General features: G+C 51.2%; 1 protein-coding gene across 2 annotated transcripts in view; it reads right to left on the reverse strand.

The window, feature by feature from the left end:
• Positions 1-15,807, reverse strand: part of L3MBTL2 (L3MBTL histone methyl-lysine binding protein 2) — a 19,825-nt gene extending 4,018 nt beyond the window's left edge. Inside the window, exons 1-13 of one of the 2 annotated variants that reach the window (XM_032346162.1) lie at positions 15,671-15,807; positions 13,597-13,840; positions 11,944-12,077; positions 8,727-8,850; positions 7,878-7,957; positions 6,279-6,396; positions 5,694-5,828; positions 5,382-5,470; positions 2,116-2,347; positions 1,647-1,723; positions 1,370-1,474; positions 613-760; positions 203-285 (exon numbers count right to left, since the gene is read on the reverse strand). In XM_032346162.1, coding sequence (XP_032202053.1) covers positions 203-285; positions 613-760; positions 1,370-1,474; positions 1,647-1,723; positions 2,116-2,347; positions 5,382-5,470; positions 5,694-5,828; positions 6,279-6,396; positions 7,878-7,957; positions 8,727-8,850; positions 11,944-12,077; positions 13,597-13,840; positions 15,671-15,694 — 1,593 coding nt within the window. In that variant the 5' untranslated portion in view covers positions 15,695-15,807. Of the gene's footprint in view, positions 1-202; positions 286-612; positions 761-1,369; positions 1,475-1,646; positions 1,724-2,115; positions 2,348-5,381; positions 5,471-5,693; positions 5,829-6,278; positions 6,397-7,877; positions 7,958-8,726; positions 8,851-11,943; positions 12,078-13,596; positions 13,841-15,670 lie in introns of those variants that run through there. The other variant, XM_032346163.1, reaches the window with a different exon arrangement.
• Between the last annotated feature and the right edge of the window lie 3,080 nt (positions 15,808-18,887).

Raw genomic sequence — 18,887 nt, forward strand, 5'->3', positions numbered from 1 at the left:
GATCCCACTGTTCCCAGCACCAGCCCCTGCAGGGAAGGGAGCCGGCCGGACTGTCTGGCGGAATGCCTATGGCAGAGTTTGGGACTTCTCCCCTGAAGTGGCTGATCCCCGCGGTCCAGACTGAAGGAAGAAGGGGGGTGGAGTTAGCCCCGCTGACAGTGGGCAGGGCTGCCCCAGGCCCTGTGCTCCCAGCGCTCCTCACCATGTTAAAGAGTCTCGATGGAGCTGCTTTCGACTTGGTCTTCTCTAAGTAGGTGTCCCAGCTGAAAGTGTGTGCCTCGTAGCCTGATGGGGCAGACAATGTAGATGTGGAGGGAAAGCAGAGGCGGCGGGAGGGAGTCCAGGAAAGGCGCACAAGCCAAACGGGATAGCTGCTTCAGGACCCAGTCTAGAGTCTCCCTCCTCCCCAGCCTGGTACCCGCTACAGAAGACCATGGTCCTGTCGTACAGGTTGTTCACTGCCCAAAGGAACAAGTGGGAGCTCCGCTCACCCAGATACCCATCAGCCATGGAGCCAAGTCAGCCCAGTTGAACAGCTGGGGGTGTGGGCTTGGACAGGGATCTGGGCCCGTGGGCACACACTGCCCTTTCCAACTGTGAGGACAGTCTTACCTTTCGGGGGTGTGAGCTCAATGTCATTCTTTTGGCAGAAGGTGGCTGGGAAGATGGCGTGGGAGGAGGCATGGTAACAGAACCAGTCCGAGCCATCTGTGGAGGGCCCCCCATCCACGCAGATCATCAGGTAGCCGTCGAGGAGAACCTAGTGAGGGGAAGGGCAGGCAGACACCATGGTATCACGAACGGCACCCCCCATCCCAGGGTAAGGAGGCTACGGGGGGACATGAGGCGGATGGAGCCAACCAGAGTTAGAGCTCAGCCTTCCCTGAGCTTCTGCTTTCGCTGGAACCCATAGTTGTGAGGTTCTCTACCTTCCTCATAAGACAGCAAATGCTGTTCCCACAGGGACTACAGCTGTTTTTTTCCAGTATGTTTAGTGGTGAGTACACGGGCCCAGCCTGAAGACTGGCTAGATGCGCAAACCAGCATGTCCTGGGGGGCTTAGGCAGAGTCATTCGCTGCTTAGGCCACAGTTGCAAGGGAGGCGGCGGCGTGCAGCGTGGTCAGCAGCTACGGCTCCTGGCGGGGCTGCCACCTGAAGACAGCGTGTGGCGGTGGGAAGGCCCCCCAGGGAGGTAACAGGGAAGCTGATCCTGAGCAAGGAGCAGGTAAGACCCCTACTCACATAAGCACAGCACTCCCCGAGCAGCCAGAGCGGGGAAGCGGGGCTGGACGCCGAGTGCAGGGCTCTGCGCTGCCCTACTGGCTCCCAAAAGCCACGCTAGAGGCTGTGGGGCCGGTCCGGGCTTACCTTACAGATGGTTGCCACGCAGATGTTGCCCAGATTCAGGGGGTCAATAGCTTCCAGTTTCATTCCCTCCTCAAACCAACCACCTTCCGTGTAGACAGCTCGAACCTTAAAGGAATGGGGCAGCTGGGGAATCGGGGCGGCCCAGGTGGAGGGTGGGGGGAGCTGGCCTCATCTGGTCGTCTGGGAAGGAAACAGGGAGGGAGAGGAACACCCCGGGGGCGTGAGGCCTGGAGCACACCATGACCGAGATGAGAAGTGCCCGAGGGCTGTGCCTCACCTTCTTGAACAGGTAAGGAACAGCGTCACAGTAGATCTTCCGGAAGGTGGGATGGTGGGCCATGTCACTGCGCCTCTCTTTGGGGAGATGGTAAGGGGAGCAAGGGAGAGAAGGGAGCTGCAGGCTGCTCACAGGGCCACCTCCCTGCCCTCCGCAGAACCGTGGGGCTGCCCTGCATAGGCTCTCATCTGTATCTGGGCACCCTGTGCCCTTCCACCCAGACCAGAAGACAGAACCTGTCAGGGGCTCTCTGTAGGGGCTACTGAACCCTTAAGATCCAGACGCTTCCCACGCCATGTAGGCTCCAGGTTCGAAGTGATTTAAAATCCTCACAAACTGAGTGACCTTGGTCAAATCATGCACGCTCTCTGGACATCGGTACTAACACGCACATGCTGGAGACGGTCACCCCCACCACACAGGGGCTGTGGGGTGCAGAGATGCTCCTGCCCCAGCCCTGACAGCGGACCTGACAGCTTGATGCCGTGGCCGACTCGCCGCGACCAGCCCACTGGGTGGATCAGGGGGCTCCACATGTGGCACCAGAAGTCGTCATCACTGTCGCCATCTTCATAGAGGAGCCGAAGGCGACCCCCGATTACTGTGTCCACCACGGCCATGCGGGTCCGGGACACCTGGGACTTGTCCACCACCTCCAGCCGCATGCCTTGCCGGAAGGGGTACTTCATGCTCTCCACCATCTGCAACATCAGAGCACAAGCCTGCTGGGGTCCTGGGGCTCTCCCTGCCACCTCCCGTGCCAGCCCTTACTCACCCATCCCTAAGCCAGGAAGCTGGCAGGTGAGCCCTCGGGTCCTCCCAGGTTCGACACTGGCCCCCGATTCCATGATACGGAGGGACAGCACAAGGCTTCCAAGGTGGGCACCAAAATGCCAGTCAGTCAGTAAGATGGGAGGTATAAAACCCACTTCAGACCAAGGAAACAGGTGCCTCAGAGGGCTCAAGTGACTTGCCCACACCCACCCAGCTTCACCAGTGCCAGAGCTGGACTGTGAAACTGGTGCCAGAGTCCAGCCTTGCGCACGCTCTGCGCTCATGGCCAGACAGCAGCGACCCCTGGGGACTCTATGTCTCATGACAGCTGTGAACCCGCTGGGCTACAGCTCTAAACGGCTACTGCACTCTGACCCAGGGACAGGGACCAAGATGCCCACAAGCTGTTCTGGAGAGCCCTGATGACAGGCCACGGATGAAGGGGTAGGAGGGTAGAGAGGCTTTCAGGTCACTGTCACCTCAGTGCTTTCCTGCCTGGGGTAGGAAAATGCGAACAGCGAGCTCTGTAGGGCTTTTCCAGCCCTGGGAAAAACAGCCCCAGCAAAACCAGCCCCAGCCTAGGCAAGGTGAGGACTAAGCTGTGCTTTTTTTTTTTTGAACTTTTTTATAAAAAGAGTTATTTATTTGTCAGAATATGCATACAAGCAGGGGGAGCAGCAGGCAGAGGGAGAAGCAGGCTCCCTGCCCAGCAAGGAGCCTGATGTGGGACTCGATCCCAGGACCCTGGGACCATGACCTGAGCCGAAGGTGGACACTTAAACCACTCAACTGAGCCTCCCAGGTGTCCCTAAGCTGTGCTATTTCAAAGTCCACCAGGAGGGGGAGCATCTCCAAGGTCACAAATCAGCCAACAGGCAAAGCTAAGAGTCCTAAACCACAGACCCGTCAGACATCAGCTCAAGGCCGGCAATATAAGCCCAAACCAACTGCCCGATTGGCCCATTTGAGAGAGACACACAGGGTGAAGTCTGGGCTGGGGTTCCTCTGGGCTACCTTCCCCTCCTAGACTTTCCCTACATGTTCCTTTCCTTGCCACCCACCCAGGGCAGCCCACAGCCCAACAGCACTTTCATGGCTTCTTTGTTTAGTCACACCCGGAAGCTGAGCTCCGCAGGGGTGGAGGTCAGGCTTGGGAGGACCCTCTTCTACAGGCCCAGCTCCAAGCACAGAACCAGGCACACAGCGCTCAATCAACATTTTTTTCTCACCTGACCAACACACAGTACACACCGGACCTTGGTGGTACTAAACATTTACACTGGGTGTACTAAACATTTCACTCCGCACTTATCACACTGTTGGCATCAAAGAAACTAGACTGGCTTTGGACGAGAGCTTCCTTTACAACCCTCCCCACCTTTTACCCTCTCCCCCCGCCCCCTCCTCAGAGGCCCTGCTTTTGTATCCACTGTAGGACTGCGTAAGTGACAGTGAGTCACCGTGTGCTTGCTGACTGGCTCACATGGAACCAGAATCTAGCTTTTTTTTTTTTTTAAATATTTTATTTCTTTGACAAAGAGAGAGCAAAAGTAGGGAGAGCGGCAGGCAGAGGGAGAGGGAGAAGCAGGCTCTCCGCTGAACAGGGAGTCTGATGTGGGGCTTGATCCCAGGACTCTGGGATCATGACCTGAGCTGAAGGCAGCTGCTTAACTGACTTGAGCCACCCAGACACCCCTCTTTTTTTTTTTTTTTTTTTTTAAAGATTTTATTTATTTGACAGGCAGAGATTACAAGTAGACAGAGGCAGGCAGAGAGAGAGGAGGAAGCAGGTTCCCCGCTGAGCAGAGAGACCGATTCGGGGCTCCATCCCAGAACCCTGGGATCATGACCTAAGCCGAAGGCAGAGGCTTTAACCCACTGAGCCACCCAGGCGCCCCTCCTCTTTTTTTTTCTTAAGTAGGCTCCATGCCTAGCATGGAGCCCAATGTGGGGCTTGAGTTCACAACCCTGAGATCAAGGCCTGAGCTGGGCTCTAGAGCCAGATGCTTAACTGACTGAGTCCCCCAAATGCCCCAGAATCAAGCTCATTTTATTTAAAGTGGAGGAGAGGCCAGCTTGGTAACACCGGTGGCTGTACCAACCCACAGTCACCTGCCTCATCTTCAGACAAGCGCCAGCTGGAGAAGAGTGAGTGCTCGGTTCCTAACTGATCTCCGATCTTAGTGCTTGGTTCAGAGTGCTGAATCTGCCCACTGGGCAAGGCATTATGGGTACAATTATAGTTTTGTTGGAAATTATAGTTTTAGTTGTACATTATAGTTTTGTTGGAAAGAGAGCGTGGGGCCTCCTGGTGGTTCAGTCAGTTTAGCATCTGCTTTCAGCTCAGGTCACAATCCCAGGATTCTGGGATCAGACCCCACATTGCGCTCCTGCTCAGCAGGGAGCCTCCTTCTCCCTCTCCCACTCCCACTGCTTGTGTTCCTTCTCTTGCTGTGTCTCTGTCAAATAAATAAATAAAATCTTTAAAAATAAAACAATAAAACATGGAAAGCCACAGAGATGACTCGGAGGCACGCCCCTGGTTCAGAACCCCGGCTATTTTATGACTGCTCTGCTGGACTTCGTTTCCTCTGCCAGACTGCGGAGTCCTGAATACAGGCTCTGTATCCCCACAGTTCTTTGTATACAAGTACTTAACCAAATCCATGGAACGAATGTTCCTGAAAAATGCTGTGAGCAAAGGTGAAGCTCTGGAGGAGGAAACAGGAGACAAAGCAACGTGATCAACAAGGCTGGGGCAGAGTCTGGGTCGGGGGCGAGGCCGACCCTAGGCTGGGGAGGCAGAGAACAACTGACATCCTTCCTGGAGAAACGTGAAGCTGCTGAAGACAGGCAAGCAAGGGCGTCTTTGAGAACACACTCCGTGAGTAGCAGGGACAGAGGAAATGAAGGGTGCAGGAAGGAGATCAGGGAGGAGACCCAAAGGGCTCGCTGCCAGACCTTGATATGGAAATCCACGGGAAGCGTCCTGGAGCCCACCAAGCGCTTCATGAGGTACCCCTTCCAGTCGGTGAACTTGGCATGGATGGCTGTGGAGACAGCAGAATCCTGGTTACACAGATGGACACCGCTCCCACCCACAGGGGGCGCCAGAGCCACCTAGTTCGGCCTTGTCTGGCCAACGGGGGAGGGGGGGGGCAGAGGAAGCAGGCTGGCAAGCAGGTTTTGCTCTGGTCTAACCTCAGACAAAGGGTTCCCCTCCCACCAAGGGCTCTGCAGGAACCGTGACAGGGAATGTTCTCATCAACTCACTCCGTGGGGGCACCAGGATCTTGCTGTTGATGGCACACCAGCCAATGGGGTGGACGTCCACTGTCCCAAGGTTGCACCAGAAGTCGTGGCTGGCGTCATTTTCAAAGCCTTCATACCGGAGCAGTACCCGGTACCCTAGAGGAGGAGGAGGGCACCCATGAGGGAGGGAGGGAGGAATGGGAAAGGTGCAGTCTCCCGCCTTCCCTCTTCTCAAGCCTAAACCCAACTCCTATTCTAAGAACTCCTTCCGGGCAAGAGGGGGTCCCTGTTGTCCACAACAGTCACAGTCAAAATAAACCCATGCCCCGTACTCGGAAAGTAGTATGGCATAGCAGGAAGAATGAATCTTCTGCAGCCTGATCGTTCCTGGAAAAAACCTTAAAAAGGGGAATTTACAAACTTGCCATGCTTTGTGGCCTCTCTGAAGCCAGGAAGAGTAGAAATCCAAGAAGGGATTGGCAGAACTCTAGTAGGTGGGCGTTTTTGTTTGTTTTATGAAGCCAATTTCTGCCTGCAACAATCCCCACCCATGTGGAGATGTCACTCTCCAAACCCAGACCCTGCCGTGGCAGGAGGAGTCCCCACCTGCGGCCTGGATGACGGAGGCGATCCAGTACACCCGGCTGGGGAGCACCGCGTCGCTGTTGAGCACCTCCACTTTCATCCCCTTCATCACATCCTCCCACTGGTCATAGAGTGGGACCTGTGTGGGCACAAGAGCATTCGGGGGTCGGGGGGGACGGTGAGCTGCCCAAGCGGACAGGGGAGAGCGACTGGCCTCATGAGCCATCACGTCCTTCTCTGCCCCTCGGTGCAGGTCACTCGCTGCATGTGGCACGCCAGGTATGGGGCTAGGGATGGAGGCACAAGACGAGAGGAGAGTCCCAGAGAGCTGAGGGAGGCCTCTGGGGGTGGGTAGCAGGGGACGGGGCAGGAGGGCAGGGGCCATAGCCAGACATCCCGAGTGAGTCGCCCCGAGTGCTGCTCTTAGTGGACCAGCTCACTCTGTCATCCCGGGCACCTCACACCTGTGCCAGTTTTGCGCCAGTGACGACACTGGCCTAACACCACCTAGTGCTCGCCATACGCGGGACTGTCCTGGGCACAAATACCACCTCTTTCGATCGCCACTCAAGCCTAGGCAGTAGTCTCTAAGCTATCACCATGCTGGCACTCACGCACTACTTCTGGTACATTCTTTTTCCACCTCTCCAACCTGTCTTCTCCTCTTGGGATGCACCAGCACACCCTTCCTGCTTGCCTTCCCCGTTATCTAATCCTCACTGGGCACCAACAGGACCTTGATTCTCCTTTGGAGAAATTCAACCGTTTTTCCCTTCTTACCCTGGCTTGAGCTTATCAGGCTAACCACCCCACGTCTCTGGCCACAGAAGGGGTCTCCCACAGAACCTAGAGAGGGCTATGTCACCAGGCACACAAGGCCCCGCTTGGCAGAGCCTACGGAATCAGGTACGAGGAACGCAAGGACGATGTAACTCCCTGTGGTGAGAACTCAGGGTAAAAGAGTGTCCCGCTGGGAAAGGGGGGTGCCTTCAACAGCAATGAGGAGAGGTCAGGAGAAGTCAAACTTCCCAACCTTCCACTGTCCACAGCGCTCCCCAGAGTTCAGCAGCGACTTGGATGGGACTCTGGTCAGAGGACTCCAAGAGTAAAGAGGCCTCCTCCCCCACTTCCTGGCTTCAAAGACCAGACGCTCTAGGTGGCAGCATCTCTGCCGTCCTTCCAGTCCAGGCCCAGCCCCCTGGGGCCTCACTCTTCTATGCTGCCTTGGGCAGGAGGGGGGTCCAGAAGGATCCCCACCTGCCTCCTGGGGGCCAGGGGGCCCAGGGCAGCTCAGAACAAGCTTTCGGTGGGAAAACAGGGAACAATGGGGAAGACAAAAAAAAGAAAAAGAAAAAGGACTTATAGCACAAAGTTCCTCAGAGGGAAGCACGCTGCCAGAAAAGCCTCAATGAGGATTTGTGGGACGCCGCCGGGAAAAAGTGGACAGAAATTTAAACCAGAGCAAGAGGCAAAGCTGGACTGCGCTCACCCAGACCTCACCACTGTTCTCTCCCTGGTGCCAATGCCCAGCCTGGAATGCTTAGGAGGCTGGCAGGGGTGAGAGGGGCGGCAAGTGCCCGAGTTCCCAGCTCTCCCTCCCCTAATCTCCAGGGCACTCACATGCTTAAAACAGCTGACGGGAGCAGCTTTGTAACTGTGATCCTTCAGGAACTTCCCCCAGTCGAAACCCAGGACAAGCGCTGCAGAGAATGAGAAAGAGTTTGAAGTCAGCAGCCCTGCTAGGAACCTGGCCCCCATAAGCTTATAGAAACAGGTCCTCCCCCACCAGGGCAGCCCCATACCTGCCCCACCAGGGGCCACCAGAACAGGGCTGGACCTTATCCAAAGGGTGACAGACTCTCAGGAGTAGAGGACACATTCGAGGGAAATGTCTGACCTTTCTTCCCCGGAAAAGAGAAGGAAATCAATCCAAAGACCTTTGGGCTTAAATTCCTTAGACCTTCCCCAATCTTTCATTGGCCACAGCTTATCTGAATGGGTGGGCGGGGCGCACACCTCGGCCCGTGGAGCTCAGCTGCAGTGAGAAACTCAGACCACCTGGAACAGAGCTGCTTAATGCTCATACGCTCAGAACATGCTGTATACACTCCAAGAGAAAGGTTCCTTTCCTTATCCCACAACCCCTCTCCAAACCAGAGAGGGGTCTCCACTGCCCAAGGGAAACATAAGTCAAAGGGCCAAAAGCAATACAAGAGAAAAGAAGCTAATTCTGGGTTTCTGAATTACCAAGAGAAGGGGTCCTGGCACTTGGGAGTGACTAAAGGGATTTTCTGGGGTAATTTCCATACCACGTACCGATGAGGCAATCCACGCGGGGCTTGGGCCAGGGCACTCCTGGCTGCCCCATCTTTCCCGTTCCTGGCTCCCAGGCAGAGCCACCCCACAACGGGCACCCCACCCCCGCTGACCCCCAGCAGCTTCCTGAGCACCAGTGCCCTGCCGTCTTACCGTCTTGCCCTGTCGGTGTCCCATCTGCTAGCTGTCCTGTCCCTTGTGAGTGGAGGAAGGCTCCGATTTTGGCGGACCAGGCTGCCTTGTGCAGGACTTTGGCTTTCTTGGTCGGCGGTTTTCCCTGGGGGGAGGAGAACATATGTGCGGCCCAAAAGCAGAGAACAGGGCTACCGCCTCGGTTCAAACCCCGGTGTTCGTCCTCGGACTCCTCTTTAGTTTTTTCATTTGTAAATCAAGTGGATAACAATAACAATATCAACTCAGAGGGGCGTGGCAAGGACGAGCGTTCCTGCGTTAACACCACCACTCAGCAAGCGCTTAGCTCTTGTTCGACAAGGGAGGACCCGGTCAGAGGAGCTACAGGACAGGGAGGGACACTCCTTCCATCTTTTCAGCCTCTGCTTCCGCTCCAGGAACTTTCCCTCCTGCCTTCAACTCTCGGCCATCTCCTTCCTCTGAGGCTCCTACAGACTTGTTGCAGAGAGTGGGCTTCAGAGAGGTCTATGAACTGAGTCAGGAGGCAGCCTTTTGTACACATACAGGAATGTTCTGGAACAGGTCCATGGCTTTCATCAGGTGCTCCAATGGGGGCACCCCCATAGGTGAAAGGCCACTACTCTGGTCTATAATTTGTTAAGCCCTGCTCAGAAAGGCCCAGAGAATTTTGATTTTTATTTTAATATCTATTTTATAGGGAGGGGGCAGAGAGTGAAAGTGGGGGAGGGGACAGAGGGGGAGGGAGAATCTTTTTTTTTTTTTTTGAGAGAGAGAGAGAGAGAGAAAATCTTAAGTAGACTCTATCCTCAGTACAGAGCCTGACACGGGCTCCATTCCACAACCCATGACCTGATCAGATCATCACCTGATCAGATCATGACCTGAGCAGAAATCAAGAGTCAGATGCTTAACTCACTGAGCCACCCAGGCGCCCCCCACCCCCAGATAATTTAAAAAGATCGGTGAAGTAAAAATGTGAGTTTAAATCCCACACTGACTGGGATCAAATCCTGGCTCTTCAATTTCATTTATATACCTCTGTGTAAGTTACTGAAAATGTTTCAGCCTTAAAAATAGGAATTTAGGGCGCCTGGGTGGCTCAGTGGGTTAAGCCGATGCCTTTGGCTCAGGTCATGACCTCAGGGTCCTGGGATCGAGTCCCACATCCGGCTCTCTGCTCAGCAGGGAGCCTGCTTCCTCCTCTCTCTCTCTGCCTGCCTCTCTGCCTACTTGTGATCTCTGTCAAATAAATAAATAAAATCTTTAAAAAAAAAATAGGAATTTAAGGGACACCTGGCTGGCTCAATCAGTAGAGCATGCAACTCTTGATCTTGGGGTTGTAAGTTCAAGCCGCATGTTTGGTGTAGAAATTACTTAAAAAAAATCTTAATTAGGAATTTTTTAAAAATCATTTTTAAGAGATTATTGGTTGGATTAGTCCAAACGCTCAGCAAGTACTCCCAAATTGTAGCTATTAACAATACTATTATTAGCTCACTGAGGATAGAGATTTTTCCATGCCCTGACTAAAATCCACGAAACGAGGGAAACAACAAACAATTATCTCACAAAAGTGAGAGATAAATTGTATGAATTACTAAGCAGAAGACCTGGCACACTGTGACTTCCAAAAGTCAGAGCAGTGGGTCTCAAGCTCAGCTATGTATTAGTCACCCGGCAAGACCGGTCTATGTCCAGGGGTGCCTGGGTGGCTCAGTGGGTTAAACCTCTGCCTTCGGCTCAGGTCATGGTCTCAGGGTCCTGGGATCGAGCCCCGCATGGGGCTCTCGCTCATCGGGGAGTCTGCTTCCCCCTTTCTGCCTGCTTGGGATCTCTCTCTTTCTGTCAAATAAATAAAATCTTAAAAAAAAATTTTTTTTTTTTTTTTTTTAAAGATTTTATTTATTTATTTGAGAGAGAGACAGTGAGAGAGAACATGAGCGAGAAGGTCAGAGAGAGAAGCAGACTCCCCGTGGAGCTGGGAGACCTATGTGGGACTCGATCCCGGGACTCCGGGATCATGACCTGAGCCGAAGGCAGTCGTCCAACCAACTGAGCCACCCAGGCGTCCCTTAAAAAAAAAATTTTAAAGTCCCTGTGTCCAGGAGGCACCTGGCGGGCTCAGTCAATGGAGTGTATGCCTCTTACGACTATTTATCTGAGGAAGAGTGAGCAAGAGTAGAGTGGGGACAGGGGAGAGGCAGACTGCCTGCTGAGTAGGGAGCCTGCCCAGGACTCAGTCCCAGGACCCCGGGATCATGACCTGAGCTCAAGGCAGACGCTCAACCGACTGGGCCACCCAGATGCCCCAAGCATCAGTATTTTAAACACCCTCCAGGTGATCCAAATGTGCAGGAAAGTTAGAGAACCAGTGTTGTGGACAGTGGCCATAGTTACCGGGAAACCACAAAGTCAGGCACCTGCGATTACAGCCCAGTTCCAGCTCTGCTGCTCTTCCAACAGAACTACCTTAGGTAAGTCATTCTTCCTCTCTGAAACTCAGCACACTTCTCAGCTAATGTGTGGGTTACGCAACACATCTCTTTAAGAATCCTTCCATTTATAGGGGTGCTTGGGTGGCTCAGTCCATTGGGTGATCAACTCTTGATTCTGGCTCAAGTTATGATCTCAGGGTCGTGAGACTGAGCCCTGAGTTGGGCTCTGCACTGGGTGTGGAGCCTGCTTAAGATTCCTCTCTCCCTCTCCCTCCACAGTCCCCGGTCAACCCCCCACCACTCACTACTGTGGTCTCTCAACAATAACAACAACAACAACAACAACAAAAACAACAAAAAGACTTTCTAGGTAGCCGCCTATGAACAAGGCATCGACTTCCTAAACTCAACTGTGGTTGGTGAAATATATGCCTGTCTCCTAGCTTCCCTTCAGAGCATTTATGAAAGCCAGGAAGCAAAGACCAAGGGCATCGGCCTCCCCCAAGGCTCTGGTTTAAACGTACTAAACACATCACACTATGCCGGGAGTGAAGATGGGAAATGAGGGCAGCTCTAGAAATCTGCAATTCAACAAGCTCCATAAATGGATTCCTCTGCCTTCTAAATTGCAGAGCATAACAAATAGCAGGAAACTTACAACCTCAGACAGCCACAAGCAAGCTCCTCCCAAGCCCTCTTGGCCCCTTGCCATCAGTCAGCTGGGGGCTCCTGTCTCGGCTCCCAGGACCCCAGGAAGGGTCTTCCAAGTGACGGTCTCTCACCTGTAATCTGGCCAAGATACTGGCTTTCTTGGAGTTGGAGGAGTAGCTCCTGGAACAGGAAACGCTGCAGAATCTCTTAGTCTTGGAGAAGAAGGCCTCCCTTGTACCCACGATACCACACATCTCACAGACAGCTGGGAAGAGAACTTAGGACGTGACCCACCTAATACGATCACCCCAAATCAAACAAAATAACGGGCCCTTCAAAATCTGGAACAGTGCAATAACCAGGTGAGTCCCAGCCCCCCCGTCAGGCTGATAGGACTGGAACAGGAGCAGGAGGTGTGTGTCCGCCTGAATCTGTTTTGTCTAAAATAAGCTGCCTGGCATCGCCCAGGTATATGTCCACAGCGGAGCTAAGGAAAATCCACAGGGCAACAGTGAATGTTGGAAAGTCCGTAAAGAGGAAAATGAGAAGAAAAAAAGTGCCTCCTTCACCTAACTTCTGTGGCTTTTCTTCTCATCTATAAAGAGACTGAACTAGATCAGTGTTTCCATCCTGACATCATATTAGAATCACCTGAGGAGCTTAAAAATTACCCAAGCCTGAGATTCTAATTAACTGGTCTGTGATGGGATATAGGCATCTGTAATCTTTAAAAGTTCCCCAGATGGGGCACCTGGGTGGCTCAGTTGGTTAAGCGCCTGCCTTCGACTCAGGTCATGATCCTGGAGTCCTGGGATCGAGTCCTGTATGGGGATGGGGGTGGCTGGGGGGGTGGGGTGGCGCATGTCCCTGCTCAGCAGGGAGTCTGCTTCTTCCTCTGACCCTCTCCCCTCTCATGCTCTCAAATAAATAAATAAAATCTTAAAAAAAAAAAAAAAAGCTCCCCAGGTGATCCTAACACACAGCCATGATAGAGACACCTGGACTCAATGGTTTCTAATGGTTCTAGTTCCAGAGTTCTAAGATTCTAAGAGAATGGCTGGAAGAAGGGAGAAAAGGCAGTGGCAGGGGTGGCAGGGTGGGTGGGGTAGGGGGGTAGGGGAAGGAAGAGAAGATAGGTCGATGGAAAGGAAAAGTCAAGTGGCAGAGTATTAGATCATTCTTCTAAAGAAGGCAAGCACTAAGGGACAGGTATGTCCTCATAGACATCTAGCCTGTCTCTCCTCATAGGCAATCCATACATAGCGGGCCTGACAAAGGGATCCAGCAGCTGTCCAAGCAGCACAGCGCAGAAGTTCACTGGCTTCCAGATGCTCTATGGGGATTTTCATCAGTAATTCTCTCCCCAGGAAGTCACTTTACTCTGTATTTTCCACCCCCCCACCACCAACCACATCCAACCTACATGTTATTTCTTGTCCTTTCCCGGAGAGTAAATGAGAACATTTTAGGTGTTCTTCTCAAAATCTAGGCTTAAAAATCAACCAGCTATTCACACCAATGTAAAAGCAGCACCATATTAATGACTGGCATCTAACGTGTGCCAAGTTAGTAGTAGTCGTATGAAAGAACAAAGGAAATTGCGATTTCAAATCAGACTGCAGCAGGAAATGCCCCCTGGGGCACTTCTATCTCTCTCATAGGCCCTTAGATATGAGATCAAACAGCTTTTACACCTGGACAGCTCTGCCCACATGGCCTATATCCTCCTCTTCCTCCCTCGCCTCCTGAAACCTCCCCGTCTTCAGGGGACACCCTAAAAGCACCTGGCTCAGAACCACTGCCATCCAAGGAGCGGGGAGTCCCAGGGCTGAGCAAATGCAGGGGGGAGGTGGGCAGCTCCCCTGCTTCCCGATCTTCATTTTCTGCTTCACTTGACTCTTCGAGGTAGGAGCTGCTCTCGCTGCCTGCGCTGCTGTTATAGCTCCGGAAACTGTCATAGCCACCAAAGAGCTCCAAGTCGTCCTCCTCTTCCTCTTCCTCTTCCATAGGTTCTGAAGATGGAGTCTCCTACGAGAAGGATGACACAAACCAGGCAGGAGGAAATCAGGTCTGGCTAGTGTATGAAGAAGAAGGATGCAGGTCTGCTGTCAGCTCACTTTCCAATTCTTGGGTCAACACCTTTGGGTTAAGTATCAGGCAGAATCAAATACCCCTTTGGCAAACACCAGGATCATCACTCTCGTTTACACAATTCTTAACTGCAACTTATCAGAATAGCTTAACAAGACAGAAAATGGTGTTGGAATTCACCAACCTCCTCCTGTGGATTTGTAAATGATGACATTTTAACATGATTCACATAGAATACAATGATGTGAAAATACTCTAAGTTATCTCATGAAGACTTTCTGGGGAGATGTATATTAGAAAATCATCCTTCCCTCTTCAGCATACGTGCACCAAAACAATCTCAATTCTGAAACAATTACAGCCACAGAAAAGTTAATTTGGAACGCAGACTGCCCTAAGGAGGATCTGGGAAACAGATGACACACTGGTTAGAGCATAGTGGTATGTACCATAGCTCTGGACTCCGCTCTGATCCTAACTAGCTGTGGTCTTTGGGCAAGTCACTGAATCCCTGAGCCTCAACTTTCTCATCCATGAAACAGGAAAAGTAGTGAGCTCACAGGATGTGAAATGTAAATGAGATATTGTGTATCAATCTACCTGGCACTTAGGAGAAAAGGTCCCAGACCAGGGCTCAAGTACCATCTCTAGTGCCGACAAGCTGTATGATCTACAGCAAGTCAATCTCTCCCGCCTCGGTTTCCACAGCTGTAAATGAGGATACCACCTCTTTCAGAAGCTTTGAGGGAGAAATAAGGATTAATGCAAGTATAGCGCTCAAAACAGTGACTTGCATGTAGCAAGTGTTTGATACATGTTGGCAATTATTACTGGCTAAAAGCCTGGGCTTTCAAACAGATTTGCCTGGGCTTGAATCCTGGCTCTACTACTTAACTGTGATTTTGTGCCATGTACGGAACCTTGCCTTCATCAGTACAACGGAGAAAATAGCAAGCCTTCTTTAGATGACTAGAACGAAGACTGAGATATATAAAGCCTAGTTCTGTTTCCAGCAGTTAGCGACAGCTCTAGAAGTGTGGACTATTATTCTTAGCTTCCATTTCCCTTATAGAATTTTTTTAGCTATTTCACTTTATGTTTACAACTACACGCCCAAATGTAGCAGAAAAGACACCGAATTTAAATGTAAGGTGACCAGAAGCCAAATGACTCAAGGATGAGTGGGGGACAGGTTATAGGACAGTGGGAGAAGTTCTGGAGCCTGCAAGACTGAGTGCCCATCTCCTTCGCTTTACAGCTGTGTGGCCTTCCTGGGGAGTCACCACCTGTCTGCGAGCCTCGGCTACTTTAACCGTAACGGCGAAACAGTGACACAGGATTGTTGTGAGTACCCTGGGCGATTATGCACGTGAACGCTCCAGACACGTAGTTTTACGAAACTTTCCTCTCCCTCACGTCCCATCAGGATGTCACTGACCCCCTAATCCCCCAAGAAACGACCACGAGAGAGGGAGGACAAAGAAGATTCAGGAGCCCTCAGATTCTGAACCCAGTTCCCTTTCCAGGGAGGCCAGGGAGGCCAGGGAAGCTGTTCCACCCTGAAGTGCCCGCCAGACGTCGGCCCCGGCCGGATGGGCGCAAAAGGCAAGGCCAGTCGCCTCTGGCCCTGCTCAGCTTAACTACCTCAGTTTATCCATCTTTCCACTCTCCACCCTCCAGCCGTCGCTAAAAGACCTAAAGATCGGCCCCACGTGCGAGGTTCTCGAGGTTCCCTTTCCCAGTCACGATAAATCCTCTCCCTCTCACCTCGACGCCCCGAGTCTTCTCCATGAGACCTAACACCGTTTCTTCAACCGTCACCAGGTGCAGGAAGCCATATTGGCCTCGCGGCTCTTCCTCAGCGCAGTCATTGGCCGCCTCCCAGAGCCGCGAGCCAATCACACTGCAGGAAGGAGGAAAAGCCGGTTCCGCGCTGGCCTGCGCCCCTGGCCCTAGGGGCGGGGAAGGCGCGGGCGCTTGTGGGACTTGTAGTTCTCCTGTGGGTGCGCGTGGAAGCGTACGTTGCTATAGCGATGTGAAAATCCCTGCGCGCTGGCCCTGCCCGCGCGGGGGCAGAGCTCATTTCTGTACGCTAACCTCCTCCTCTCGCCCCTACCCCATTCTTTATCAAACAATTATTGAGCACATAGGTGCTGTTCCAGGCACCAGGAATGACATCGCATTCTTCCCGATTAGAAGAATTTTAAGATGCTCTTGGTCCAGGATGACTCGCAGAGAGACTCATTTCCAATTCAGGCAGAAACTGGAATGCTGTTATGCCCAGCACTATGAATGTCTCGCATGCTCAAAATCTAGCCACGCTGCCCCTCCATCACCATCGCCTGACTAAAACCTCGAATATGAGGCACTCCCCCTCACTCATTTTGGATGTCCCACAACCTCCTTAAACACTCAGTTCTAGGTGCTACTGTGAGATCTACAAAGAGCTCAAATCTGGAGACAGCCAATCACCCTATCAAAGATGAAACAGTAGCTCTTTCCGAGATCGCACACGTTTGCAATTTAAGGTTTAGCTCAAATTCTTTCCCCGTGCTATGCTCCGCTCTAATTAATTAAGATCTAAATATAGGGGTGTCTAGCTGGCTCCGTCAAAGGATCGTGGGACCCAATCTCAGAGTGGTGGCTTCCAGCCTCACTGGGTGTAGAGATTACTAAAAACAATACAAAAACCTTAAAAAAATAGACAAAGGAAAAAAAAGAATCTAAATGTAATAAGTGGAGGCTGAATATATTAAAAATATGTCTCAGTTTGCAGTCCACTACATAGACGTGAAAGTCTTTGATTTTTTTCTTTCTTCAACCCCTTCTACTACCAATCCCATATTCATGCTATCAATCAGCATTGTTGGTTCTACTACCAAAATATAGCCTGTACTCCAATACCACTACCCTGCAAATAGAAGCCACCAGCTCACTGCAACAGCCTTCCAACGGTCCCTGTTTGAGTTTTCACCTTCTTTAATCCATACAAGTGATCTTTTAAATCATAAGCCAGATCATTTTCATCCTCTTGCTAGAAACCTCTGCTAGCTTCCCCTTGCACTTTGAATAAAATTCAAACATTCCACTAGCCCCTGAAAGACCCTTTGCTTTCTCTTCAACCTGCTCCTGTACTACCATCTCCACCTTTCACTGCGTCGGTCCACTCACTCCTTGTTCTGGACTGCCAAGCTTGAATTCGCCTTAGGGCCTTTGCACTTGATGTTCTTTGTGTGGGACATTCTTTCTGTGGCTCTCCTGGATGGCTCTTCATTTTTCAAATTTCAGCTCAAAGTCACCTCCTTAGGGACCTTATTTAAAGTAGCTTTTCAGGGCGCCTGGGTGGCTCAGTGGGTTAAGCCACTGCCTTTGGCTCAGGTCATGATCTCAGGATCCTGGGATCGAGTCCCACATCAGGCTCTCTGCTCAGTGGGGAGCCTGCTTCCCTTCCTCTCTCTCTCTCTGCCTGCCTCTCTGCCTACTTGTTCTCTCTCTCTCTCTCTCTGTCAAATAAATAAATAAATCTTTAAAAAAAAAGTAGCTTTTCCCTCTCCTCACTCTGTATCCCTTCACCCATTTCATAGTTCTTTATAATACTTGTTTCTGTCTTAAAGTATCTTGTTCATTTATTTCTTTATTGTCTATATCCCACCACTGGATGTAAGTGGCACAAGGGCAGGGACTTAGCCTGTTTTGTTCTCTACTGTATTTCCAGAGCCGAGAACAGATCCTAGCATATACTAGGATCAGTGACTAGAGAGATAGATAATAAGACTTATCTAGGTAAGTCTTATTAATAATAGATAAGAGATAATAAGACTTGAAGGATTACAACAGGATGCTTCTTAAAGGCAGAGCACTGGATTAGGTAGCTTGCTGTTCTGACCCTGGAGAACTGTTTTGTTTTGCCCCTAAAAGGGTTCTGGGCCCCATTCCTTCATGAGGAGACTTCAGCCTTCCCTCTTGGGCCTCACCTTCTTCATGAAATAAACTGGATTCAGTTAATCTCATTCAACTTGAAAAATTCCATGATTTCAAATGAAATATGAACCAAATATTTCAAACCAACCAGATTCAACATCAAGCATGATAAACAGAGTCTAGGTTTTACTTTGTGCAGTAGAAATAATAGGATCATCTCATTGGGTTGTAAGAACTAGAAATAAGAAACAGGCAGTGCCGGCCTTACACCAGGCACAGTCAGTGGTGGTTATCATCATCCTTTTAGACACCAGAAGGGCAGCAACGAGAAGGATAAAACAGTCAAGAAGAATCTCCTTTATGTGTTGCTTAACCTTTTATTAATTTAAAAAGTACAACCACAGGGGCACCTGGCTGGATCAGTTGGTAGAGCATGCAACTCGATCTTGGGGTCATGGGTTCAAACCCCATGTTGTGTGTAGAGCTTACTTAAAAAAAAAAAAGTACAACCATAAACTTTACAGGCAGGGAATATGCTCATAGCAAATCATGCTGTTCAACAAATATTTATTTACTGCATGCCAGGCACAGTGCTGGACTCTGGGAAGACACAGGTGAACATCTCTGTCCATCCACATGGAGTTCACTGCCTCCTGCAGGAAGACAGTGAAAACGTAATGTATGATTGAGCTGAGAAGGTACAGGGCAGGGAGCTGTGATGGAGGCTAGAGAAGGGAGTGCCTAGAAGGGGTTATGACTTGCCTGATGAGAAGTAGCCAGTTAGGATAGGAAGGTCATTGGGAAAAAGGCATTCTAGAGACACAGAAATTAGGGTGGCGAACAGCTCGTTGGCAGAAGAATGTGATGGGAAACCTTTGAAGGTTTTAAGCGGGGTAGTAAATTGATTTGATTATGCTTTAAAAGACCATTCTCTGGTTGCAGTGTGGAGAACGGATTGGAGATGGATTGAGAGAAGCAGCAGTTAGAAGGCTCTTGTAACGATCCCAATGAAGGATGATGGTGGCTTGGACCATGGAAGACTCAGAGGACACGCAGAAAAGTA

This window comes from Mustela erminea, chromosome 6 (genome assembly GCF_009829155.1).
Source record: "Mustela erminea isolate mMusErm1 chromosome 6, mMusErm1.Pri, whole genome shotgun sequence".
Taxonomy (NCBI): domain Eukaryota; kingdom Metazoa; phylum Chordata; class Mammalia; order Carnivora; family Mustelidae; genus Mustela; species Mustela erminea.